The 27853-nt window shown below is 43.9% G+C and overlaps 1 protein-coding gene across 2 annotated transcripts in view; it reads left to right on the forward strand.

The window, feature by feature from the left end:
* The window catches only part of LOC115163701 (platelet-derived growth factor D), a 61378-nt gene extending 43628 nt beyond the window's left edge, over positions 1-17750 (forward strand). The window contains exons 4-8 of one of the 2 annotated variants that reach the window (XM_029715804.1): positions 1454-1525; positions 3860-3913; positions 4278-4485; positions 14342-14556; positions 17205-17750. In XM_029715804.1, coding sequence (XP_029571664.1) covers positions 1454-1525; positions 3860-3913; positions 4278-4485; positions 14342-14556; positions 17205-17339 — 684 coding nt within the window. In that variant the 3' untranslated portion in view covers positions 17340-17750. The remainder of the gene's footprint in view (positions 1-1453; positions 1526-3859; positions 3914-4277; positions 4486-14341; positions 14557-17204) is intronic. The other variant, XM_029715805.1, reaches the window with a different exon arrangement.
* Positions 17751-27853: the final 10103 nt, after the last annotated feature.

A 27853-nucleotide genomic window follows, 5' to 3' on the forward strand; every position in this document is an offset into this window, starting at 1 on the left:
GATGAAACCAAGATTGAACTCTTTGGCCTGAATGCCAAGCGTCACGTCTGGAGGAAACCTGACACCATCCCTACGGTGAAGCATGGTGGTGGCAGCATCATGCTGTGTGGATGTTTTTCAGTGGTAGGGACTGGAAGACTAGTCAGAATTGAGGGAAAGATGATCGGAGCAAAGTACAGAGAGATCTTTGATGAAAACCTGCTCCAGAGCTCTCAGGACCTCAGACTGGGGTGAAGGTTCGCCTTCCAACAGGACAATGACCCTAAGCACACAGCCAAGACAACGCAGGAGTGGTTTCGGGACAAGTCTCTGAATGTCCTTGAGTGGCCCAGCAAGAGCCCGGACTTGAACCCCATCGAACATCTCTGGAGAGACCTGAAAATAGCTTTGCAGCAATGCTCCCCATCCAACCTGACAGAACTTGAGTGGATCTGCAGAGAAGAATCTGAGAAACTCCCCAAATACAGGTGTGCCAAGCTTGTAGCGTCATACCCAAGACTCAAGGCTTTAATCGCTGCCAAAGGTTATTCAACAATGTATTGAGTAAAGGGTCTGAATACTTATGTAAATGTCATATTTCAAATGTTATGGGCTATTTTCATTATGGATTATTGTGTGTAGATTGATGTGGGAAAAAATGCATCAAATTTAGAAAAAGTCTGTAACGTAACAAAGTGTGGAAAAGGTTGAGGTCTGAATACTTTCTGAATGCACTGTACATACACGCACACACACACAAGCTCAACAACCCAATGCAATAACATGACCATGACTGAATGCTGTAGTGCTTTTCTTAATTTCCTTAACGAGGAATCCTCTAGAACCAGTGATTTTGGCTTAGTGAATTTGGGCTCCTGAGTGGCGCAGCGGTCTAAGGCACTGCATCTCAGTGCTAGAGGTGTTACTACAGACACCCTGGTTCGATTCCAGGCTCTCTCACAACCAGACGTGATTGGGAGTCTCATAGGTCGGCGCGCAATTGGCCCAGCATCGTCCGGGTTTGGCTGGTGTAGCCAGTCATTGTAAATAATAGTTTTTGTTCTTAACTGACTTGCCTAGATACAAAAATTGTAGAGTTCCTCAGAACAGCAGACAGATCCATCCAGGCAGGAATATGATCCAGGAACACTACTCTGTTCCTGAAGACTCCCAGATGTTGCCAGGCTCTGCAGCTATTCTGGGACCCACTGAGGTTTTCCCATAAATACATAAATAGATATTCCCAGAAACCAACACTGTCTGTGGCAAAACGATACCATTAATCTCCTCCAGAAATAACATGTCTGAGAGGAGGTATTACAGACACATTATTAGTAGCAGGTGCATGGAAACACAAGTCAATTATGGCAATAAACATTTTTATTGTAATATCTCTTATTTTTTGTTTCACCCTGAAAGCACTGCTTCCCAAACCCCTCTTACCCTGTGACCATCTGAAATCTTTTCTACCCAGGAGGACCTAGTCTGCCACGACTCTCCAGCTACCAGACGTGGTTTCATGTCCCTGTTGACCTACTCTCTAAAGGCACTGTAAACTGTTCTTCCTATTAAAAGTCCCAGGTGCGTGTGTGTGGCCTTAGCCCAGCTGTCCCTGCATTCCCCTCTGAAGCACAGGACTGTGGGACAGTTTACTGAATCTGACGGCTTATTGCCTAATAAGGTCAGAAGCTAACTGAGATGCACATCTGGGGCTGCTGCAGGGGCCACACACACACACACACACACACACACACACACACACACACACACACACACACACACACACACACACACACACACACACTACTCATTTATGAGCCTCATAGCAAAGAGGAAGTCTACACACAACACACGCTCAATACCCAGCTGTGTATGAAGTCAGAGGGGTTCCTGTCAAGCACAGTGTGTATCTGTGGGTTGCACGTGAGAAACAGATGCTATAAGACAAAAGATTAGTCACTAAACTTTTAAGTCATCTCTGATTTCATATGACACACCCACACATACATTCAAAGGCTCAGACATAATATAGACCCACACACAGCATGCACAAATACAGTATAACACACACACAGCATGCAGACTCATACATAACATGAACACACACGGAGTACACATAGTTTTTAAGTGGGTTCAGACTGCATGTTATGCAGATGTATAGTTGTTCCCTCAGGTTCACTATGAACTTAACAGAGCTGAAGTAAACAGGCTGTATGAACTGCAGAGTGTGTTTTTAGGAGAGCCATTACATAGAAAATCAAGCAGCGGCAGTTGCACATCTGCAAGGGGTGTGTTCACAAGTCACTTTTCACAAACAGTGAGTGTGGTGTCTCTCCTCTCCTCTACATAGAGCAGCTCATCTCTGTGTCTGATGAATGGGTCTGTGAGGAGGACAGGGCCCAGATTCACAAAACCTTCTTAAGAACACATTTCTTCTTAACTGTTATTTTGTTCTTCACTATAGGGGTCTATATGAATAAAGTTAAGCAAAGTTGTTATTTTTTTTTGTTATGTTATTCCTCAAATTTATTGGAAATGTTCTTGCGTTATTTCTTATGTTTCTCCTTAAGCAAACAGTTAAGAAGAAATTACATTCTTGAAAATTAAGCTTTTGGATTTGTTCTTGCAAATGTTCTTAATTCCAAGATGTCTAAACCCTTGTCTAAAACTCAGGGCAGTGAGAGAAAAAGCTCATGAAAGCAATTGAACATGTTTAATTCACTCACAATCTTCATCTGCAAGTTTCAGTAATGATTATTTTAAACCCAATAACTTGTTTTTAGAACCGTAATCTCAGTAGGAAATATGCTAACATAATTTACATTGCTAAATAGATAGCTAGCTAAATTGGTTGCCTAGCAACACACATCTTAAGAAGATTCGTAAGAAGATATTTGAGAAGTTCGTAATAAAATCATTAAATCTTAAGATATTGTTGAGGAATTGCACTTACGAACGATCTTATGAATTTCAAATTTTTTCTTAAGAAGATCAGACCCTTTTAAAAAAAAAAATCACCTAAAATGACATACCCAAATCTAACTGCCTGTAGCTCAGGACCTGAAGCAAGGATATGCATATTCATGATACTGTTTGAAAGAAAATACTTTGAAGTTTGTGGAAATGTGAAATGAATGTCGGAGAATATAACACATTAGATCTGGTAAAAGATAATAATGAAATGCAAGAGAAAGGCCACAATGTATTATTCCAGTTTAGGTGTAATTTAGATTTCAGCCTCTAGATGGCAGAAGTGTATCTGCAAAGTTTTAGACTGATCCAATGAACCATTGCATTTCTGTTCAAAATGCTTTATCAAGCCTGCCCAAATGTGCCTAATTGGATTATTGATACATTTTCAAGTTCATAACTGTGCACTCTCCTCAAACAATAGCATGGCATTATTTCACTGTAATAGCTATTGTAAATTAGACAGTGCAGTTAGATTAATAACCATTTAAGCGTTCTGCCCTTATCAGATATGTCTATGTCCTGGGAAATGTTCTTGTTACTTACAACCTCATGCTAATCACATTAGCGCACGTTAGCTCAACCGTCCCATGGGGGAGGTCACAGATCCCCTAGAGGTTAAGTTATTGCGTAAGAAGTGTTGTGTGAATCTGGGCCCAGGAGAGGAACACTGCTCAACCATTAGGGACTGTCTGTGAATTTATCTCAGCAGCTTTGTAGCAAACTACCATTAGCACAATGTTAGACAGATGAATGCTAATCCAACACAGACAGACAAGTCCTGACCAGCTCCCGATGCCATCACCTGGAATTCAACCAGGGATTATCCTGACGTTCTGACAGGAGTTATGTAAACGCACCAGAATAACCCAAATACCACTCGTTCATTCTCTCTCCTTCCTTCCTCCAGGATGATTCTCTTCCTACAGCGTCGAAGACTAACTGGGAGGCTGTGACCCTGATGGTGAGTTGGACAAGCAAGCATGCTCAACACAAACACACACACCTACCTGTGTTTGCCCCTCACAGCCCCTTTGTCAAACCCCCTAACCCTCCTGATCAGCAGCAGGAGAAACTCCTTGTCCCTGCCTGGAGATAGATAGAGGGCTCTAGTGCCCAGTCATTAGGCTGATTTTAAAAGATCAAGGTTGTCCCCTGACCTTTGTAAACCTTTCACAAGCACAGTCAGAGGGCAGTTCAGATACTGGTGCTGAGCATTCCATAGACTCACACACAGACAGACACACTAGAATGCTCTCAAAGACTAAAGAAGACCTTGTGTCCCTGCTCAGAACTTTTGACCCCCCCCTTCTCCACCCCTCCTCCAGGAGGACAGTCTGTCAGTGTTGGCTCCAGCGGTGACTGCTGTTCCTCTGACAGCAGCGGCGTTGGACCAGACCATAGCAGCCTTCAACACAGTGGAGCAGGTCCTCCGTCACCTCAACCCTGACAGCTGGAGACAGGACCTGGACAGCTTGTACAGAGAGACAGCCATGTACAGACCCCGGGCCTACCAGCACAGCAGACAGAACAAGAGTAATAACACACACACACACACACACACAGGTGCTTACACACAAATGAAAGTCATTTCAAAGGAGTGCATATTGTGGTCTGTGCTTCAGTGAATGGAGACATTGTTAACAGAAATAATTCAGCCTTCCTCCTTCCAATGCACCAACACTGCGTGTGCGAGTTTCTTAGTCAGCCAGTAGAAAACCTTCAAGGTGACCTTGGGAAAATGAGAAAAGTTAAATGTTCTCCCAGCTCTTATAGAGAAACTGGGACTGATGGCAAGCGTGTGTGTGTGGTGGAGGGGAAGATGTGTGAAGTTTCTCTGTTGCTGCTTGTTGTAGTTGGTCAGAAGTAAACGTGTATCTTTCCTCCCTCTCAGAGACAACACATTGACACATCACAACACTGTGTTCAACAGACTGGACCAGACACATCACAACACTGTGTTCAACAGACTGGACCAGACACATCACATCACTGTGTTCAACAGACTGGACCAGACACATCACATCACTGTGTTCAACAGACTGGACCAGACACATCACAACACTGTGTTCAACAGACTGGACCAGACACATCACAACACTGTGTTCAACAGACTGGACCAGACACATCACAACACTGTGTTCAACAGACTGGACCAGACACATCACAACACTGTGTTCAACAGACTGGACCAGACACATCACAACACTGTGTTCAACAGACTGGACCAGACACATCACATCACTGTGTTCAACAGACTGGACCAGACACATCACAACACTGTGTTCAACAGACTGGACCAGACACATCACAACCCTGTGTTCAACAGACTGGACCAGACACATCACAACACTGTGTTCAACAGACTGGACCAGACACATCACAACACTGTGTTCAACAGACTGGACCAGACACATCACAACACTGTGTTCAACAGACTGGACCAGACACATCACTGTGTTCAACAGACTGGACCAGACACATCACATCACTGTGTTCAACAGACTGGACCAGACACATCACAACACTGTGTTCAACAGACTGGACCAGACACATCACAACACTGTGTTCAACAGACTAGACCAGACACATCACAACACTGTGTTCAACAGACTGGACCAGACACATCACAACACTGTGTTCAACAGACTGGACCAGACACATCACAACACTGTTTTCAACAGACTGGACCAGACACATCACAACACTGTGTTCAACAGACTGGACCAGACACATCACAACACTGTGTTCAACAGACTGGACCAGACACATCACAACACTGTGTTCAACAGACTGGACCAGACACATCACATCACTGTGTTCAACAGACTGGACCAGACACATCACTGTGTTCAACAGACTGGACCAGACGCATCACAGCACTGTGTTCAACAGACTGGACCAGACACATCACAGCACTGTGTTCAACGGACTGGACCAGACACATCATAGCACTGTGTTCAACAGACTGGACCAGACACATCACTGTGTTCAACAGACTGGACCAGACACATCACATCTCTGTGTTCAACAGACTGGACCAGACACATCACAACACTGTGTTCAACAGACTGGACCAGACACATCCCAACACTGTGTTCAACAGACTGGACCAGACACATCACTGTGTTCAACAGACTGGACCAGACACATCACATCACTGTGTTCAACAGACTGGACCAGACACATCACAACACTGTGTTCAACAGACTGGACCAGACACATCACAACACTGTGTTCAACAGACTGGACCAGACACATCACAACACTGTGTTCAACAGACTGGACCAGACACATCACAACACTGTGTTCAACAGACTGGACCAGACACATCACAACACTGTGTTCAACAGACTGGACCAGACACATCACAACACTGTGTTCAACAGACTGGACCAGACACATCACAACACTGTGTTCAACAGACTGGATCAGACACATCACAACACTGTGTTCAACGGACTGGACCAGACACATCACATCACTGTGTTCAACAGACTGGACCAGACACATCACAGCACTGTGTTCAACGGACTGGACCAGACACATCACAGCACTGTGTTCAACAGACTGGACTAGACACATCACTGTGTTCAACAGACTGGACCAGACACATCACATCTCTGTGTTCAACAGACTGGACCAGACACATCACTGTGTTCAACAGACTGGACCAGACACATCACTGTGTTCAACAGACTGGACCAGACACATCACAACACTGTGTTCAACAGACTGGACCAGACACATCACAACACTGTGTTCAACAGACTGGACCAGACACATCACAACACTGTGTTCAACAGACTGGACCAGACACATCACAACACTGTGTTCAACAGACTGGACCAGACGCACCACAACACTGTGTTCAACAGACTGGACCAGACACATCACAACATTGTGTTCAACAACCTGGACCAGATGCATCACAACACTGTGTTCAACAGACTGGACCAGACACATCACATCACTGTGTTCAACAGACTGGACCAGACGCATCACAACACTGTGTTCAACAGACTGGACCAGACACATCACTGTGTTCAACAGACTGGACCAGACACATCACAACACTGTGTTCAACAGACTGGACCAGACACATCACAACACTGTGTTCAACAGACTGGACCAGACACATCACAACACTGTGTTAAACAGACTGGACCAGACACATCACAACACTGTGTTCAGCAGACTGGACCAGACACATCACAACACTGTGTTCAACAGACTGGACCAGACACATCACAACACTGTGTTCAACAGACTGGACCAGACACATCACAACACTGTGTTCAACAGACTTTACCAGACACATCACAACACTGTGTTCAACAGACTGGACCAGACACATCACAACACTGTGTTCAACAGACTGGACCAGACACATCACTGTGTTCAACAGACTGGACCAGACACATCACAACACTGTGTTCAACAGACTGGACCAGACACATCACAACACTGTGTTCAACAGACTGGACCAGACACATCACTGTGTTCAACAGACTGGACCAGACACATCACTGTGTTCAACAGACTGGACCAGACACATCACATCACTGTGTTCAACAGACAGGACCAGACACATCACATCACTGTGTTCAACAGACTGGACCAGACACATCACAACACTGTGTTCAACAGACTGGAACAGACACATCACAACACTGTGTTCAACAGACTGGACCAGACACATCACAACACTGTGTTCAACAGACTGGATCAGACGCATCACATCACTGTGTTCAACAGACTGGACCAGACACATCACATCACTGTGTTCAACAGACTGGACCAGACACATCACAACACTGTGTTCAACATACTGGATCAGACGCATCACATCACTGTGTTCAACAGACTGGACCAGACACATCACAGCACTGTGTTCAACGGACTGGACCAGACACATCACAGCACTGTGTTCAACAGACTGGACCAGACACATCACAACACTGTGTTCAACAGACTGGATCAGACGCATCACATCACTGTCGCTCGCCTCATTCTCTATCTTGTCCTTTTTTTCTTCATCACACTCGTCCCTTGTTATTATTTTCTTTCTCCTTTTCCCTCCTTTTCCCTTCCTCTCTCGCTCTTACCATCTTTTTCTCTCTCCACCTGAGGGGTCTCCTGTTACTGAGTAAATAGTTGGGCTTGGCTAAGACTCCAACTAATGTCAGCAACTCCTATGTGTGTGTGTGTTGAGTTTATGTATCTCCATACAGAGCTAAGTGTGTGTGTGTGTGTGTTGAGTTTATGGATCTCCATACAGAGCTTACTGTGAACATCTGTGTTTGTGTAAAAGTGTGTGTTTGTGAATGTAGGTTTTTTCATGTGCGCGTCTGTGTGTGTGTGTGTGTCTGTGTGACTGTGCGCATGTGTGTGCGCATCTGTGAGCGTGTGTGTGCATCTGTGTGTGTGTGCGCACGTGTGTGTCATCTGTGTGCGTTTGCGCATCTGTGTGCGCGCATGTGCCTGTGTGTGCCTGTGCGTGTGTGTGTGTGTTTCTGTGCGTGTGTGTGTCTGTGCATGCGTCTGTGTGTGTGCATCTGTGTGTTCATCTGTGTGTGTATTCGTGCGCATCTGTGCGTGTAGTGTGTCTGTGCGTGTGCATGTTTGTCATCTGTGCGTGTGCATGTTTGTCATCTGTGTGTGTGTGCACATCTGTGTGTGCGTGTGTGTGTTTTTGTGCGCATGTGTGCATCTGTTCGCACGCGTGTGTTTGTGCGTCTGTGTGTTTGTGTGCGCGCATCTGTGTGTGTGCGCATCTGTTTGTGTGTGTGCATCTGTGTGTGTGCATCTGTGTGTGTGCATCTGTGTGTGGGTGTGTGTGTTTGCATCTGTGTGCGTGTGTGTGTGTGTGTTTATCCGTGTGTGTGTTTATCTGTGTATGTGTGCATCTGTGTGCGTGTGTGTTTGCATCTCTTTCTGTGTGTGTGTGTCTTTAGTAAGATGGCACCAATACACATTGCAACTCTGATTCTAGCTCATTAGCAACTTTGCAGTATTAGATTTTTTTGTGTTATTTCTTACATTATGTGCCCTGAACATTTTTGTGTTATTACATACAGTCGGTAATAACTTTTGGATATCAGAGCGGTGGTAACTCACCAGCATTACGACCAGGAATACGACATTCCCAAATTAGATTCTTTGTTTGTACCCTCCAAGGCAATTTAACTTATCCCAGAGGCTGCTCCAAGATGCCACCGGCGGAGAAAAGAGTGGACTTCTAGCCTGACTCAAGTGGTGTGTACACCATCCACAGCTTCTGATTATATTACTCGCTACTGTTGTCTCTGGACAATAAAGTAGATGAGGTCAGGGCAAGGATATGCTTCCAGAGAGACATCAGGGACTTTAACATACTCTGTTTCACAGAATCATGGCTCTCTCCAGATATGCTGTCCCCGTCCATACAGCCAGCTGGGTTCTCAGTCCATCTCTCTCCAGATATACTGTCCCCATCCACACAGCCAGCTGGGTTCTCAGTACATCGTGCAGATAGGAATAACAAGCTCTCCGGGAAGAAGAACAGCGGAGGTGTATGTTTCATGATTAACTGCTCATGGTGTGATTGTGGAAACGTACAGAAACTCAAGTTCTTTTGTTCTCCCGATCTGGAATACCTCACCATCAAACTGACTGTTTTACCTCCCAAGAGAATGTTCTTTGGTTATCGTCAGGGGGCAGTATTGAGAATTTTGGAAAAAAATATGTGCCCATTTTTAACTGCCTCCTACACCAACTCAGAAGCTAGAATATGCATATTATTGTTCAGGTTTGGATAGAAAACACTCTGAATTTTCTAAAACAGTTTGAATGGTGTCTGTAAGTATAACAAAACTCATATTGCAGGCAAAAACCTGTGAAAAATAGATTAAAAAAAATGTGAATTTTGTGACTGTACTATTTAGTGTCATTGTTTTAAAGATACCACAGTGAGAAAGGATTCAGTTCGCAACTCCTACTGCTTCCACTAGATGTCAACGATCTTTATAAAGTTGTTTGAAGCATCTGTGATAAATACACACCGAATTAGAATGCTTGGAAGTTGACACGTCATCACTTCATTTTTTGCGCCTGCGCATAAATCTGAGAAGAGTGTGTTTGTCATAATCGTTTATCTAAGACACTTGATAGGTTGTGTGAAAATATTACTGATGTTTACTGATGTTTCACGTTAAAAATGGACCAAAAGATTAATGCTAAACAATGTTTGACATGTTTGAACGAACATAAATAGATTATTTACTAGTTTTTTTTTAGCTTTTCGGTGTGACTTTACACACCCCCACCACGTTTTGTGGGAGCCTACTGAACGCTAACTATTTGGTGTTATTTGGACATAAATTATGAACTTTGTCAAAAGAAAGCACATTTGTTCTGGACCTGGCAGTGCCTTCTGATGGAGATAATCAAAGGTAAGGGGATATTTACAATGTTATTATCGATATTAGATGACGCTAACTGTATAGCTTAGCTTATAGCTTTGCTTATTGTTCTTAGCATTGTACCCCGTTTATTGCAAAATGTGATTTCCCAGTAAAGTTATTTTGAGATCTGGCCATTCGGTAGCAATTACGAGATGATAATATATTATTCTTTGAATGACAATATTATAATTTACCAATGTTTTCGAATAGTAATTCCGTGATTTGTAATGCTGGATTCACTGGGAGCATTCGAGCCGAAAAAAATTCTGAATTTCACTTCGACTGTAAATGCTGTTTTTGGATATAAATATGAACTTGATGGAACTAAAAATGCATGTATTGTATAACATAATGTCCTATGAGTGTCATCTGATGCAGATTGTCAAAGGTAAGTGCATAATTCTAGCTAGTTTTCTGTCTGTTGATGCCCTTCTTTGAATTGGCTAAACTTTACACACAGCTATTGTCAATCTACTCCTAACATAACCTAACTTTATGCATTCTCCGTAAAGCCTCTTTGAAAATCGGACAGCGTGGTTAGATTTAGGAGATATATCTTTCAAATGGAGGAAAATAGTTGATTATTTGAGTATTTGAAATGATTACTCTTGCAGTTTTGAATTCCCCGCCATGGTCACATGACAATGAATCCCAATACCGGGATAAGATCCTGCCCCCTGGCCTCAACAGGTTTTTAAACCTACCCAAACCAAAAAACTTGGATAGATGTCAGCATTCACGCAATACTGAAAGTGCAAAACACCACATTTAACCACGGCAAGGTGACTGGGAATATGGTCGAATACAAAGAGTAAAGCAATCAAACAGGGAAAAAGGTCAGTGCAGAGACAAAGTGGAGTCACAATTCAATGGCTCAGACACAAGACGTATGTGGCAGGTACTCCAGACAATCACGGACACCGGCGTCTGCTTTGAGGATAACACAGTGCCACCGACACGGGCCGCTCCCGAGGACTGTGGACGCTCATTCTAAATGGCCGATTTTTGACATTTAAGCATGTTAACCCTCGCATGGCTGCCGGCCCAAATGGCATCCCTAGCCACGTCCTCAGAGCATTCGCAGACCAGCTGGCTGGAATATATTCAATCTCTCCCTATCCCAGTCTGCTGTCCCCACTTACTTCAAGATGTCCACTCTTGTTCCTGTAACCAAGAAAGCTAAGGTAACTGAACTAAACTATCACCCCGTAGCACTCACTTCTGTCGTCATGAAGTGCTTTGAGAGGCTAGTAAGGATCATATCACCTCCACCTTACCTGTCACCCTAGACCCACTTCAATTTGCATACCGCCTCAACAGATCCACAGACGATGCAATTGTCATCGCACAGTACACTTCTTTATCCCATCTGGACAAGATGAATACCTATGTAAGAATGTTCTTCATTGATTACAGCTCAGCCTTCAACATCATAGGACCCTCCAAGCTCATCATTAAGTTTGGGGCCCTGGGTCTGAACCGCGCCCTGAGCAACTAGGTCCTGAACTTCCTGATGGGTCTTCTGACCCTCAACACGGGCCAACATGACCCAACACCCCTCCAGGCTGTGTAAGGGCTATTTGACTAAGAAGGAGAGTGATGGAGTGTTGCATCAGATGACCTGGCCTCCACAATCACCCGACCTCAACCCAATTGAGATGGTTTGGGATGAGTTGGACCGCAGAGTAAAGGAAAAGCAGCCAACAAGTGCTCAGCATATGTGGGAACTCCTTCAAGAACCCCTTAAAGCTGGTTGAAAGAATGACAAGAGTGTGCAAATCTGTCATCAAGACAAAGGGTGGCTACTTTGAAGAATATAAAATATATTTTGACTTGTTTAACGATTTTGATTCCATATGTGTTATTTCATAGTTTTGATGTCTTCACTATTATTCTACAATGTAGAATTTAAAAATAAAGAAAAACCCTTTAATGAGTAGACGAGTCCAATCTTTTGACTGGTACTATGTATGTATGTGTGTATTTACATTTACATTTAAGTCATTTAGCAGACGCTCTTATCCAGAGTGACTATATATACATACATACTCCGACATTGCTCGTCCTAATATTTATATATTTCTTAATTCCATTATTTTACATTCATGTGTGTATTGTTGTGAATTGTTAGATATTACTGCACTGTTTGAGCTAGAAACACAAGCATTTTTCTACACCCGCAATAACATCTGCTAAATATGTTTATGCGACCAATAAGATTTGATCTGTGTGTGATGCAGCAGTAGCAGTGTTGCTGCATGTCTTTGGTAGGCTTTTCCCACATCACACTCTAATTGGAAATTCAACCTGTGCAGCTGAGCAGAAATGTTCCCTAGTCAGCACCTAGCTTTGTTTTCATTAACACACACACACACACACCACCACCATCTCATTGAAAGCAATCTTTATGTTCTCCTCAAGCCATGTAATCAAGGAACGCAAAGCTCAATCTCTCCCTGGTGTACAGAACCCAGTAACCCTACTGACACACTCACATACTGACACACTCACATACTGACACAGTCACATACTGACACAGTCACATACTGACACACTCACATACTGACACACTCACATACTGACACACTCACATACTGACACACTCACATACTGACACACTCACATACTGACACACACACTCACATATACTTTACACTGGCACACATGTGGTCACACACACACACACACACACACACACACACACTATTCATTTTCTCTGGAGTGTGTGAGTGACATACTCATTCTGTTCGGAGCGCTCTCTCAGTTCCAGTATCAGAGCAGTGTTCCACACCACTGCCTTTTGGAGATTACACTCATTCTCCTAGACCACTGACACCCCTATACACACACACACACACACACACACATGTCCCCTCCCCTGTTATGCAACATTAGGACAGTATAGGGTCGGTCTGTCAGCACGGTGAGAACAAGGCATCCGGCAATTCGACATCCGTCCAGCTACCCTGGACGTCTGGAGATGGCTTGAAAACCACCCACTAAGGGCAACGGTGAGCGCTTTCACCATCAAGTAGGCTTGCGCTTTGCTAGGGCGTTGTGGGCGTATGCCTCAAGCTCCAGCTACAAGGGTCTTGTTCGTTTGACGTTTGCATAAACGTGGACAAACGTCGGAATATGAAGTCAAATTGGTAAAACCGTGAGATCTTGTTGGTCTCAATGCACAATTTCTCACTCTCTGATAGGCTAGTCGGAGCCGTCTCCACAGCACGTACACCCATCCTCTCAGATCTACATGATGAGGAGTTAGGGTTGATGATAGCTGCTACTATAGAAGCTGTTCCGTCTGTTTCCACACGGCTAAATGGTGTCCCGATTTAGTCTTCACACACACACACATGTACATTATGCTGCCCATAGGGCCTAGTCTGTCTGGTATGCTTGCTAGCACGCTAACCAACACTCCAGGAATAGTCTGCCTGCACAGACACACTACACATGGATTAGAGATCTTACTGTCTGTGACACAAACACACCTAGCAGACACCAACCCCCCTCTCTCTTCTGTGTTCTTCCCATATTCCTTGTTCTTTTTCTGTTATTTCTTTCTCTGGCCCTGCAACTGAAAATGCCCCAGTGTTAGGAAAATACATTTTGTGTTTTATATGGTCAAAGCACAAAACCACTGCTAATCAATTGAACCAGTTAAATTAACAACAATCAATTTTAGTTTATATTGAACCATTGTTTATTGATTATTAATTTCATTAAGATTCTCTCCCACCTACCAGCCTCTCTATTCACCCCATCCCCTTCTCATTGAGTTCCATTAATTTACATTAAGATGCTTTGTTGAAATTAAACAATGTTGCCAATACAGTTCATTCATACAAATTCATACAAATTGCAATCAGCAATCAATGATGTCCTGTCCTCCCCCCCTTCTCCCTCCCCCCCTTCTCTCTCCCCCCCTTCTCTCTCCCCCACAGTTGACCTGGACCGTCTGTATGATGACGTGAAGCGCTACAGCTGTACACCTCGGAACTACTCTGTCAACCTGAGGGAGGAGCTGAGGGCCACCAACGCCGTGTTCTTCCCACGATGCCTACTGGTGCAGCGCTGTGGGGGGAACTGTGCCTGTGGGACGGACAACTGGAACAGCTGTACCTGCAGTCCGGCCAAGACCAGTGACAAACTACACGAGGTACACACACCATGCCCTGTTATGTAGCATTAGGAATGGCTGTGGTACGGCTGTACCTGTAGCCCAGCCAAGACTTCATATGACTGCTGTGTGTTTCGTCTTTGGCCGATGCCCAGCGCTTAGTTCATGTTTCCTTTCTTTCCTATTTGGCCTCTATAGTTCCCACTCTGGTCTTATCAAGACTGGCTGGGTGACAGACAGACAGACAGACAGACAGACAGACAGACAGACAGACAGACAGACAGACAGACAGACAGACAGACAGACAGACAGACAGACAGACAGACAGACAGACAGACACATTTGTTTATTTATCATGGCCAGGCACACTGAACACTTAATGTTTCTTATTATAAACCAGCTACAGTGTAATCAGAGAGGGAGAGAGACAGACTCTAGGCCTAGCACTGCATCAGCAATCAGACAGCACCGCATCAGCAATCAGACAGCACCGCATCAGACAGCACCGCATCTGACAGCACCGCATCAGACAGCACCGCATTAGCAATCAGACAGCACTGCAGCACCAGTCTTTCTCTCCCTCCTTTTCACCTCTTCTGTCTTCTCTCAATTCTGTCATTGACACGTTTTCTGGAAGCATCTGCCTCTTTATGCTGCTTCTCTGTTTATGCTGTAGGGGTTTGGTGTGTGTGTGTGTGTGTGAGAGATAGTAATTTCCTGTCTCCTATCTGTAGCCTCCCTCTAACACGTTGACCAAATAAGATTAAGATCATATTATTTGTCAATTGTACACAAGGTCCAAACAAAGTTTGTATCCCAACCCCTCTGAAAGACGCATGTCGAGGTTGGAGCAAGGGACTGTTGTATACACTACCTGGACTGTTATATACACTACCTGTCAAAAGTTTGGACACACCTCTACTCATTCAAGGGTTTTTCTTTATTTTATTATTTTATACATTGTAGAATAATAGTGAAGACATCAACATTATGAAATAACACTTATGGAATTATGTAGTAACCAGAAAAGTGTTAAACAAATTAAAATATATTTTATATTATTCAAAGTAGCCACCCTTTGCCTTGATGACCGTTTTGCACACTCTTGGCATTCTCTCAACCAGCTTCACCTGGAATGCTTTTGCAACAGTCTTGGAGGAGTTCCCACATATGCTGAGCACTTGGCTGCTTTTCTTTCACTCTGCCATCCAACTCATCCCAAACCATCTCAATTGGGTTGAGGTCAGATGATTGTGGAGGCCAGATCATCTGATGCAGCACTCCATCCCTCTCCTTCTTGGTCAAATAGCCCTTACACAGCCTGGAAGTGTGTTGGGTCATTGTACTGTTGAAAAACAAATGATTGTGGCACTAAGCGCAAACCAGATGGGATGGCGTACCACTGCAGAATGCTGTGGTAGCCATGCTGGTTAAGTGTGCCTTGAATTCTAAATAAATTACTGATAGTGTCACCAGCAAAGCACCCCCACATCATCACATCTCCTCCTCCATGCTTCATGGTGGGAACCACACATGCAGAGATCATCCATTTTCCTACTCTGCGTCTCACAAAGGCACACAGCGTTTGGAACCAAAAACCTCAAATTTGGACTCGTCAGACGAAAGGACAGATTTCCAACGGTCTAATGTCCATTGTTCGAATTTTTTAGCCCAAGCAAGTGTATTCTTATTGGTGTCTTTTAGTAGTGGTTTCTTTGCAGCAATTCGATCATGAAGGCCTGATTCACACAGTCTCCTCTGAACAGTTGATGTTGAGGTGTGTCTGTTACTTGAACTCTGTGAAGCAATTATTTGATATGCAATCGGAGGCTGGTAACTCTAATGAACTTATTTTCTGCAGCAGAGGTACTTCTGGGTCTTCCTTTCCTGTGGCGGTCCTCATGAGAGGCAGTTTCATCTTAGCGCTTGATGGTTTTGCGACTGTACTTGAAGAAACTTTCAATATTCTTGAAATTTGTCTTGAAGTAATAATGGACTGTCGTTTCTCTTTGCTTATTTCAGCTGTTGTTGCTGTAATATGGACTTGGTCTTTTACCAAATAGAGCTATCTTCTGTATATCCCACTACCTTGTCACAACACAACTGATTGGCTCAAACGCATTAAGAAGGGAAGAAATTCCACAAATAAACTTTTAACAAGGCACACCTGTTAATTGAAATGCATTTCAGGTGACTACCTCATGAAGCTGGTTGAGAGAATGCCAACAGTGTGCAAAGTTGTCAAGGCAAAGGTTGGCTTCTTTGAAGAATCTCAAATATAAAATATATTTTGATTCAAAATGGCAACACTCCGATTGCTGGCTCACCTCTAACCACTAGGGTTAACAGAACCCTCCTGCTGTGTGTGTGTGTGAACAAATTGTGAATATAACTGTTCTGAGGTTTGATACGGGAGGGAGGCGATAACTATTAGTCAAGTTGGCAGCAAGACTACCACCATCTCATTGTTTTCCATTGAAGTTCTTTTCTCTCCCCATTTTCTCCTCTCCTCTCCTCCCTCTCCCCTCCTCCCCTTTCTCTCACCTCTCCTCGCCCTTTCCATTTCTCCTCTCCCCTGTACTCCAACTTTCCTCCTCTTCTCCCCCTTTCTGCTCTCCACCTTTCCTCCTCTCCTCCCCCTTTTGCCTTTCCTTCCCTTTCCCCTTCTCCCCCCTCCCCCTCTGTAGGTGTTGAAGTATGCTCCTGAGGTGGGAGGTTATTCACGGCGTCAGACAGTTCGGGTCAGCTGGGCCCTAGAGGAGGTCCACTTGACGCACCACGAGCGCTGTGACTGTGTTTGTCCCTCCAGACCACCCCGCTGAGAGACAATGGGACAGGGGGACACAGCTCTGGGACTAACTGCTGTTTATATCTCCATCTCTCGCTCTCTCAGTAGCACTCCACTGCCATCCATCCACATACCAACCTGTTACAAACCGAGTCACCCATAACCATCTATACCCCCTCTTCTGGTCATGATTCCCCAAACTCCCCTGCTTCCACCCAGCCAAAACCCAAATGTACCCCACCCTCTCCACTACCAGCTCATGACCCCCCCCCCCACTGTCTGAGCACTGAGATATGACCCCCCTCACTGTCCGAGCCCCCAACATGGCTAGTCCACTGAGATATGACCCCCCCTCTCACAGCCCGAGCCCCAAACATGGCTGATCCACTGAGGTATGACCCCCCTCCCCCCCCCCACTGCCAGAGCCCCCAACATGGCTCATCCACTGAGGTATGACCCCCCCCCCCCCCACTGCCCGAGCCCCCAACATGGCTCATCCACTGAGGTATGACCCCCCCCCCACTGCCCGAGCCCCCAACATGGCTCATCCACTGAGGTATGACCCCCCCACTGCCCGAGCCCCCAACATGGCTCATCCACTGAGGTATGACCCCCCCCCCCACTGCCAGGGCCCCCAACATGGCTCATCCACTGAGGTATGACCCCCCCCACTGCCCGAGCCCCCAACATGGCTAATCCACTGAGGTATGACCCCCCCCCACTGCCCGAGCCCCCAACGTGGCTAATCCACTGAGGTATTGAAGAACTGTTCATGTGTGTATCACAGGAGGTTGGTGGAAGGGCTCGTATTAATGGCTGGAGCGGATAAGGTTGAATGGTATCAAATACACAGACATCATGTGTTTGATGCCATTCCATTCCCTCCATTCCAGCCATTATTATGAGCCATCATCCCCTCAGCAACCTCCACTGGTGTGTGTGTGTGTGTGTGTGTGTGTGTGTGTGTGTGTGTGTGTGTGTGTGTGTGTGTGTGTGTGTGTGTGTGTTCATACAGTACCTATGCCATTTTCTATGTTTTTCATGTTCATATCTGAACGTCCTTCTCCTGAAACCGTTTTTGTACATTCATTGTGAAATGAGTTTCGGGGAAGTAGGATGGAGAGGCAGAACAACACTGTTCGCCCGATCACAACCACCCCAGACCCAAGTTTTCCATTCCTCCCTAAAGACAACATTATTTATTTGCTTTTCCTGTGAAGTTCTGCTTTGTTCTGTGATGCTGTTGTTTTTCTCGCCCTCCTTCATTTGTCAAAAGAAGGGATGAGATGGAGGGATACAGAGCCAGGCCGAGTTAAAAACATTCTGTTTTTATTCCTCTCCACAAATAGTCCCCCCTCCCTCCCTCTCCCCTGCTCCGACAGATCAAAGACCAATGTGTTTGGACCGGAACATTCCGCCCTACACGACGTTCCAATCATATCAACAGCCAAACCAGAAATGTTCCCAAAGTGGAGAATCAGAATTGTTCACCCCAAACGAAGAGCAAGATAATTGTTCATCCCAAACGAAGAGCAAGATAATTGTTCATCCCAAACGAAGAGCAAGATAATTGTTCACCCCAAACGAAGAGCAAGATAATTGTTCACCCCATATGAAGAGCAAGATAATTGTTCACCCCATATGAAGAGCAAGATAATTGTTCACCCCATATGAAGAGAAAGACAATTGTTCACCCCATATGAAGAGCAAGATAATTGTTCACCCCATATGAAGAGCAAGATAATTGTTCACCCCATATGAAGAGAAAGACAATTGTTCACCCCATATGAAGAGCAAGATAATTGTTCACCCCATATGAAGAGCAAGATAATTGTTCACCCCAAACGAAGAGCAAGATAATTGTTCACCCCATATGAAGAGCAAGATAATTGTTCACCCCATATGAAGAGAAAGACAATTGTTCATCCCAAATGAAGAGAAAGACAATTGTACAGCCCAGGTGGAAGGGTTATGTGGTTGGAATTTCTGTAATATTTTATATCTGCAATATTTGCAGGCCTTGTGTCTGAACTGCACTATGCAATGGTTGTTAGATCTATTTCGGTTTGGACCTTGAGTTGTGTAGTCTTAATGAACAAGTTCTTCAAACAATTAATCCCCAAGCATAATCCACTGAGTCATCACTATATAATCTTCTGCATTCTAGGTGTGTGTGTGAAAGAATGTGAGAGAGGCTGTATCTGTTGCACTGTATCTGTGATCATGTGTGAGAGACGGTGTATCAAAGACCTTGAAACATTCTCAGACCACAAGACCAGTCACCCTCCCCATCTCCCTCACTGTGATATAGAAACAGCAAAGATCTTCTTGCTTCCCCTCTAGGCTTCATAAAGGTCCATTCACATTTCACTGAGGAGCTGGCCTCAGCCCCAACCATCAATTCCTCGGCCATACAGACTGAAGCTCTATTAATACAAGCTAAAAAAGCAAAGCAGGGCACTGAGAGATGGAGGGGGGAGAATTGTAATTAAGCTTTAAGAAAAGGCTTTGATTAAACATTATGGTGTGCAGAATTATTAAATAGCTAGCTGTTGAGGTGTGTGTGTGCGTGTGTGCGTGCGCGTGCACGTGCGTGTGTGTGTGTGTGTCACGGGTGTCAGCTGGCTGAAGAGGGATCTTAAACAGAGCCTCTTCGTACAGAATCATGCACCGGTTGAAGGTTGAAGGACTCTGCGTGTTCATGTGGACTACAGTTGTGTGACAGTCGGTCTCCAAGGTATTAGACACAGATGACTTTAGTTTTTCCCCTCTCTCAGTCCTGTTCACAGACACACACGTCAACCATAGATCATGTTTTTTTCTTCATTAGATTTCAAATGGCCCCTTCACATTTTACTTCCAGAGTTCTTTGTTTGGTTTGATGTCCTTTCCCATGTTCATGTTGTTCTGATTTCTTCTGTGACTGTTCTCATTGTGTATGTCAGTGTCACTGCAGACAGATATAGACTGACCACAATGTATAATACATAGCTTACTGTATGCTAGTCTCTCCTTCACCTAATGCTGCAGTCTCTGCAAAACCTATTTATTCAGTTAGGCGTGAGTAAGTGCGTGTGTGTGTGTGCGCGCGCATCCTCTGGCATTGCCAGTTTTCAGCACATTCCTTGACCTCGGGTTGTAAGTGACATTCCACTCTGTTTTTTGTTCAAATAACTGGTTTGTTAATTTCTGTTTTTTGAATGTTTATAATGCAACCTTCAAGAAGAAATGCAGAAGAGCAGAAAAGTTAAGCCTTTAGTTTGATCAAAACAAATGTGTCAGGGGCCTGAATGCCTTTTGATCCCTGACACAGCAGGATGCTTTAGTCATTCATTTATTGTGTTTCTGTTTTATTAAAGATATCTGCTGGTTGTGTTTTGATAAATAAAGTTTTTCACGCATAAAATGTTTCTGAATGTAGAACGTTTCACTGTAAAACACAGCAGGGGAGGGTTATTCACAAAACAATAAATCAAATTGTTTAACTTGGGTCAAACATTTCAGGTAGCCTTCCACAAGCTTCCCACAATGAGTTGGGTGAATTTTGGCCCATTTGCGACCAAGCTTTAACTTCCTGACTGATGTCTTGAGATATTGCTTCAATATATCCACATCATTTTCTCGCTTCATGATGCCATCTATTTTGTGAAGTGCACCAGTCCCTCCTGCAGTAAAGCACACCCACAACATGATGCTGCCACCCCCGTGCTTCACGGTTGGGATGGTGTTCTTCGGCTTGCAAGCCACCCCTTTTTTCCTCCAAACATAACAATGGTCATTATGGCCAAACAGTTCTATTTTTGTTTCATCAGACCAGAGGACATTTCTCCAAAAGTACGATCTTTGTTCCCATGTGCAGTTGCAATCTGTAGTCTGGCTTTTTTTATGGCGTTTTTTGAGCAGTGCCGCTTTCCTTGCTGAGCGGCCCTTCAGATTATGTCGATATAGGACTTGTTTTACTGTGGATATAGATACTTTTGTACCTTTTTCCTCCAGAATCTTCACAAGGTCCTTTGCTGTTGTTCTGGGATTAATTTGCAGTTTTCGCACCAAAGTATGTTCATCTCTAGAAGACAGAACGCGTCGCCTTCCTGAGCGGTATGACAGCGGCGTGGTCTCATGGTGTTTATACTTGCGTACTATTGTTTGTACAGATGAACGTGGTACCTTCAGGCATTTGGAATTTGCTCCCAAGGATGAACCAGACTTGTGGAGGTCTACAATATTTTTCTGAGGTCTTGGCTGATTTCTTTTGATTTTCCCATGATGTCAAGGAAAGAAGCACTGAGTTTGAAGGTAGGCCTTGAAATACATCCACAGGTACACCTCCAATTGACTCAAATTTTGTCAATTAGCATATCAGAAGATTCTAAAGCCATGACATAATTTTCAGGAATTTTCCTAGATGTTTAAAGGCACAGTCAACTTAGTGTATGTAAACTTCTGACCCACTGGATTTGTGATACAGTAAATTATGAAATATGTCAACAATTGTTGGAAAATGTACTTGTGTCATGCACAAAGTAGATATCCTAACCGACTTGCCAAAACTATAGTTTGTTCACAAGAAATGTGTGGAGTGGTTGAAAAACAAGTTTTATTGACTCCAACCTAAAAGTATGTAAACTTCCGACTTCAACTGTATATCTTCTATGTGGACTTTTCCATTCATGACTGAATTGAAATAGATCTGAGCTCAACCTGGACCTTGGAGTGGAAGAGTTGTGTGTGTTTGGTTATTGGTATGGTTGTGTGTGTTTGGTTATTGGTATGGTTGTGTGTGTTGGTTATTGGTATGGTTGTGTGTGTTTGGTTATTGGTATGGTTGTGTGTGTTTGGTTATTGGTATGGTTGTGTGTGTTTGGTTATTGGTATGGTTGTGTGTGTTTGGTTATTGGTATGGTTGTGTGTGTTTGGTTATTGGTATGGTTGTGTGTGTTTGGTTATTGGTATGGTTGTGTGTGTTTGGTTATTGGTATGGTTGTGTGTGTTTGGTTATTGGTATGGTTGTGTGTGTTTGGTTATTGGTATGGTTGTGTGTGTTTGGTTATTGGTATGGTTGTGTGTGTTTGGTTATTGGTATGGTTGTGTGTGTTTGGTTATTGGTATGGTTGTGTGTGTTTGGTTATTGGTATGGTTGTGTGTGTTGGTTATTGGTATGGTTGTGTGTGTATGGTTATTGGTATGGTTGTGTGTGTTTGGTTATTGGTATGGTTGTGTGTGTTTGGTTATTGGTATGGTTGTGTGTGTATGGTTATTGGTATGGTTGTGTGTGTTTGGTTATTGGTATGGTTGTGTGTGTTTGGTTATTGGTATGGTTGTGTGTGTTTGGTTATTGGTATGGTTGTGTGTGTTTGGTTATTGGTATGGTTGTGTGTGTTTGGTTATTGGTATGGTTGTGTGTGTATGGTTATTGGTATGGTTGTGTGTGTTTGGTTATTGGTATGGTTGTGTGTGTTTGGTTATTGGTATGGTTGTGTGTGTTTGGTTATTGGTATGGTTGTGTGTGTTTGGTTATTGGTATGGTTGTGTGTATGGTTATTGGTATGGTTGTGTGTGTTTGGTTATTGGTATGGTTGTGTGTGTTTGGTTATTGGTATGGTTGTGTGTGTATGGTTATTGGTATGGTTGTGTGTGTTTGGTTATTGGTATGGTTGTGTGTGTTTGGTTATTGGTATGGTTGTGTGTGTATGGTTATTGGTATGGTTGTGTGTGTTTGGTTATTGGTATGGTTGTGTGTGTATGGTTATTGGTATGGTTGTGTGTGTTTGGTTATTGGTATGGTTGTGTGTGTATGGTTATTGGTATGGTTGTGTGTGTTTGGTTATTGGTATGGTTGTGTGTGTATGGTTATTGGTATGGTTGTGTGTGTTTGGTTATTGGTATGGTTGTGTGTGTTTGGTTATTGGTATGGTTGTGTGTGTTTGGTTATTGGTATGGTTGTGTGTGTTTGGTTATTGGTATGGTTGTGTGTGTATGGTTATTGGTATGGTTGTGTGTGTTTGGTTATTGGTATGGTTGTGTGTATAAATGCTGCTAAGATTCTTTCACACCTCCACTTTAATTTCCTCTCGCACCACTACCACTACCACTACCACCACCACCACCACCACCACTACCACTACCACTACCACTACCACACACGAACATCGTGCTACACAGTCTGTAACCGTAGAAACCAATCCCGGTGGTTAGAACTCACTTGATGGACAGTTGAGGTTGATTATGACAAAGATCATGGCATTTTATTGTCATAAAAGTATAATAAAGGTAGTTTATTTTATTTTTTAAACACCTTGGATAGGTCTTTCAGACTTCCCTTTGTCTCCATCTCCCACTCTCTCTCTCTGATCAGCCCCATATTGGCAGGCTTAGTCATTTTTAGAGATTCATCACAGATAGTGTATACCACTGTTCCTTTCTCCTCATGCATTACGTATGCTCTTTATCACATGTTCTATTTGGATGTGTTTTCCTGTGGCATCTCTCCATTACGCACATACATACACACATTCTATTCTGGACCAGTAACTCATCAGTCAGCTCACCAATGGCAGCTCTCTCTTCCCGTGTGGTACCGCCCTCATTGGGACCAGAGATGACAGTCATGGTGACTTCCTGTTTCTGTGGTTGCCATGACAGCCAGTTCCTGTGTTGTTATTGTTTGACAGCACGCTCTCCCCTGAAGCCAGCCCCGCCACGTGTTTACCAGTTATTCTAGGAAAGAAAAACTCACACACTCATCCCAGCCCTCGCCCGCTTTTCGGTGTCCTTTATGGGAGGGACATTCCTTTTTGTTTGCCGTCTTTCCTAGAATGCTGTTTCTGTCAGCAGCCTCATCTCTTTTCCAGAGGAGATGTAACAACACACACAACGCAGTGTTGTTAACTCTCATTGCCTAACGGATTACACTTTAGTCAGCAGTGTGAATTAGAGTTTACTAAAACACAGTGTACTCCTCTGCCTTGAGTGAGCCCTCAGCGTGCAGCGTGTGTTTTTGTGTACTTGCCTCTGTGACACAGAGACCTTAGTAACCCTCTTCTCAGAACTTTGCTTAGGCATCATTCATTTGTTTGTGTAAATGAATACACAAGCACAAACGTATATGCACACACACACACACACATACAAACACCTGCAGATTGGTAAGTGAGTAGCATGGCCACGTCAAAAACGTATCTCAAGTCATTCTCAGACCCGTGTTTCTCATCCCTTATTGGGACAGTTCACCTCCTGCTGTTACCATGGAAACACAAGAAAAATGGCTCTAACCCCACTTTTTCTCTACCCTCCCATTTTCTCTCCCTCCCTCATTTCAGAACCTCTTTATCAAAATTGGATTTGTTTTCGAATTCTTTGTGGATCAGTGTAATCTGAGGGAAGAATGTGTCTCTAATATGGTCATACATTTGGCAGGAGGTTAGGAAGTGCAGCTCAGGTTCAACATCATTTTGTGGGCAGTGTGCACATGGCCTGTCTTCTCTTGAGAGCCAGATCTGCCTACGGCGGCCTTTCTCAATAGCAAGGCTATGCTCACTGAGTCTGTACATAGTCAAAGTTTTCCTTAATTTTGGGTCAGTCACAGTGGTCAGGTATTCTGCCTCTGTGTACTCTCTCCCTCATCCTCTCTCTCTCTCCCTCCTCATTCCCAGCCTCCTTCTCACTCTCTCCCTCCACCTCACTCTCTCTCCCTAATCCTCCCTCTCTCTCCCACCCCTTTCTCTCTCTCCATCCCACATCCTCTCTCATCCTCTCTCTCCCCTCCATCTCCCCCTCTCCCTCCCTATTTCTCTCTCTCTCTCCCCCTCCTCTCCCCCCTCTCTCTCAATGTCTCTCCTTCCCTCTCCCCCTCTTCCTCTCTCCCTCATGCTCTCTCTCTCCCTCCCTCATGGAATCTCTCCCTCCCCTTTACCTCTCTCACTGTCTCTCCCTCCCCTCTCTCTTTCTCCCTCCCCATTTCTCCCTCCCTCCACCCTCTCTTTCTCTCCCTCATCCTCTCTCTCTACATTATAGAACAGCTTTCATCTGGGTATGAATATTCAATTAGCACTATTAAATAATAGAGGCAGTGGTATGTATGAATCTAAAGACACTTCATTTCTAAATCTGGGTTTCTAAGAGGCTCATATGGGGAACAGGACAGAGGCGAGAAAGAGCCTGGAGCACCAGTCATGGAGTTGGTTTATTTTGATGATGTGATTCAGCTTTTTGTGCGTGTGCGCTAAAGCTGTTCGGGTGGCATAGCAACCTCAGCTCATCTGAGACTCAGGGACGATTCAATTACCTGAATTACCTGACGCTTCGCCTTAAAACGATTACACAGACACACACTAAAAAGCTGAACACCGCACACACACACCAGTGTTACATTTAAAGAGATTAAAAGCTTTGCTTTATGAGTGACAATCTCAAATCTAGTTGATTTTGTGTGGAGACTCTTAGTTTTGTCAGTTTTTACATTTAAACAAAATTGTGACACACACACAAACCACACATCTCTTGTGTCAGTGATGGTTAGGAGGGGACTTGTGTGACTTTGCTGTCAAAAAAGGACTCGCAACAAAATAAGCATTTGAATAGTATGCAGAAAAACAAGTTACATACTCCAAAAAATTACATTTTGACTTAGTACTCATGCTTATGTGGTCTGATTTCCCCCAAACTCTATCCTCTCCAACCCTAACCATAACCCTTCTGCCTTACTCCCCGCTCCCTCCCCCCCAACCCCTCTGGACGAAGAGAAGGAACAGTACAGTACAGAGACTGAAAAACAACACATGGGAAATAACAGCAACTGAAAACAACATGTATTGATATATCTCATCTACAGCTCGGAGCAAGGTGGTGGTGGTGTGCTCGCATGCATGTGTGAGCGAGGGCTGTCGTGTGACCCCTCATCTAGGAACTTGAGGCAATCAGAGAGAAAAGGTGGTAAAACAGGAAACACATGGCAGCGGGAGCTCCGAGTCTTACCTCACAGACCTCAACACACAATGCAGATTTGATCTTACACCTTCACCCTAAATACTCCTCCAGTGCTCTATAAAACCACAGCATTACAGCAGTTCTCTCCACTCATCCTCTACGTACAGTTCAAGTCTGAAGTTTACAGCCAAAAACATTTAAACTCAGTTTTTCACAATTCCTGACATTTAATCCAAGTAAAAATTCCCTGTCTTAGGTCAGTTAGGATCACCACTTTATTTTAAGAATGTGAAATGTCAGAATAATAGTAGAGGGATTTATTTCAGCTTTTATTTATTTCATTACATTCCCAGTGGGTCAGAAGTTTACATACACACAATTAGTATTTGGTAGAGTTGCCTTTAAATTGTTTAACTTCGGTCAAACGTTTTGGGTAGCCTTCCACAAGCTTCCCACAATCAGTTGGGTGAATTTTGGCCCATTCCTCCTGACAGAGCTGGTGTAACTGAGTCAGGTTTGTAGGCCTCCTTGAAATATAAGTGAAATAATCTGTCTGTAACCAATTGTTGGAAAAATTACTTATGTCATGCACAAAGTAGATGTCCTAACCGACTTGCCAAAACTATAGTTTGTTAACAAGAAATGTGTGGAGTGGTTGAAAAACGAGTTTGTAAACTTCCAACTTCAACTGTACATCCTTAACCACTTTGCCAGAAAAGCTTTCAAAGTTGTGGGAATTTCCACCACTAAAAACAAAGGTTTACTAATGGACACACACACACACACACACACACACACACACACACACACACACACACACACACACACACACACACACACAGTGTGTAAACGTTTAACTATTCTTGTGAGTACCAGAAGTTAAGCATTAGGTTTAGGGGTAAAGGAAAATAGGATTTTGAATGGAAATCAATTGTTGGTCCCCATTTAGTCCTCAAGTATAGTAAGACATAGCTGTGTGTGTGTGGGGAAGGTAGGTGTGTGGGTGGCCGGCCAGCCAAAGGAGTGGAGACCAGACAGGGACAGATTCTATTGATCTACAGTAAAGGAAGTCTGATCTCTGTCACGTCTATCTGCACTACCTGACCTGTGCTATAATTTACTCACAATTCCCATTTCTGCACTTACACTCCCCAACTACTCTGTATCTATGTACAGTACCAGTCCAAATTTTGGACACACAATGAAATGTGCTATTTCATAGTTTTGATGTCTTCACTGTTATTCTACAATGTAGAAAGTAGTATAAATATAGAACAAAACCTTGAATGAGTGGGTGTGTCCAAACTTTTGACTGTTATTGTATATCTCAACTGGCTGACCTTGTAGATATTATTCACAAATATTTATCCATATGCCGGTGTCACTGACCTGCTGATATTGCCATTGGGGTTGGGTTTCTGGTTCAGGCCTCTGTTTATTTTTGCCTGTTCCAAAAACAACCGCAAGCCCCTCAGTGTTTGCAATAAGCCTCAACCCTAAGCTTCCACCATGTTGCTGACACCATTCCAGTTCCTTTAGTGTTCATGGAGGATGCGGTCTTTGGCTGTGAGTCATGTTTCCTAAACTAGGAGATAAAAGGGTTGTCTGAATTAGAGAGAAAGG

This window comes from Salmo trutta, chromosome 26 (genome assembly GCF_901001165.1).
Source record: "Salmo trutta chromosome 26, fSalTru1.1, whole genome shotgun sequence".
Lineage (NCBI taxonomy): Eukaryota > Metazoa > Chordata > Actinopteri > Salmoniformes > Salmonidae > Salmo > Salmo trutta.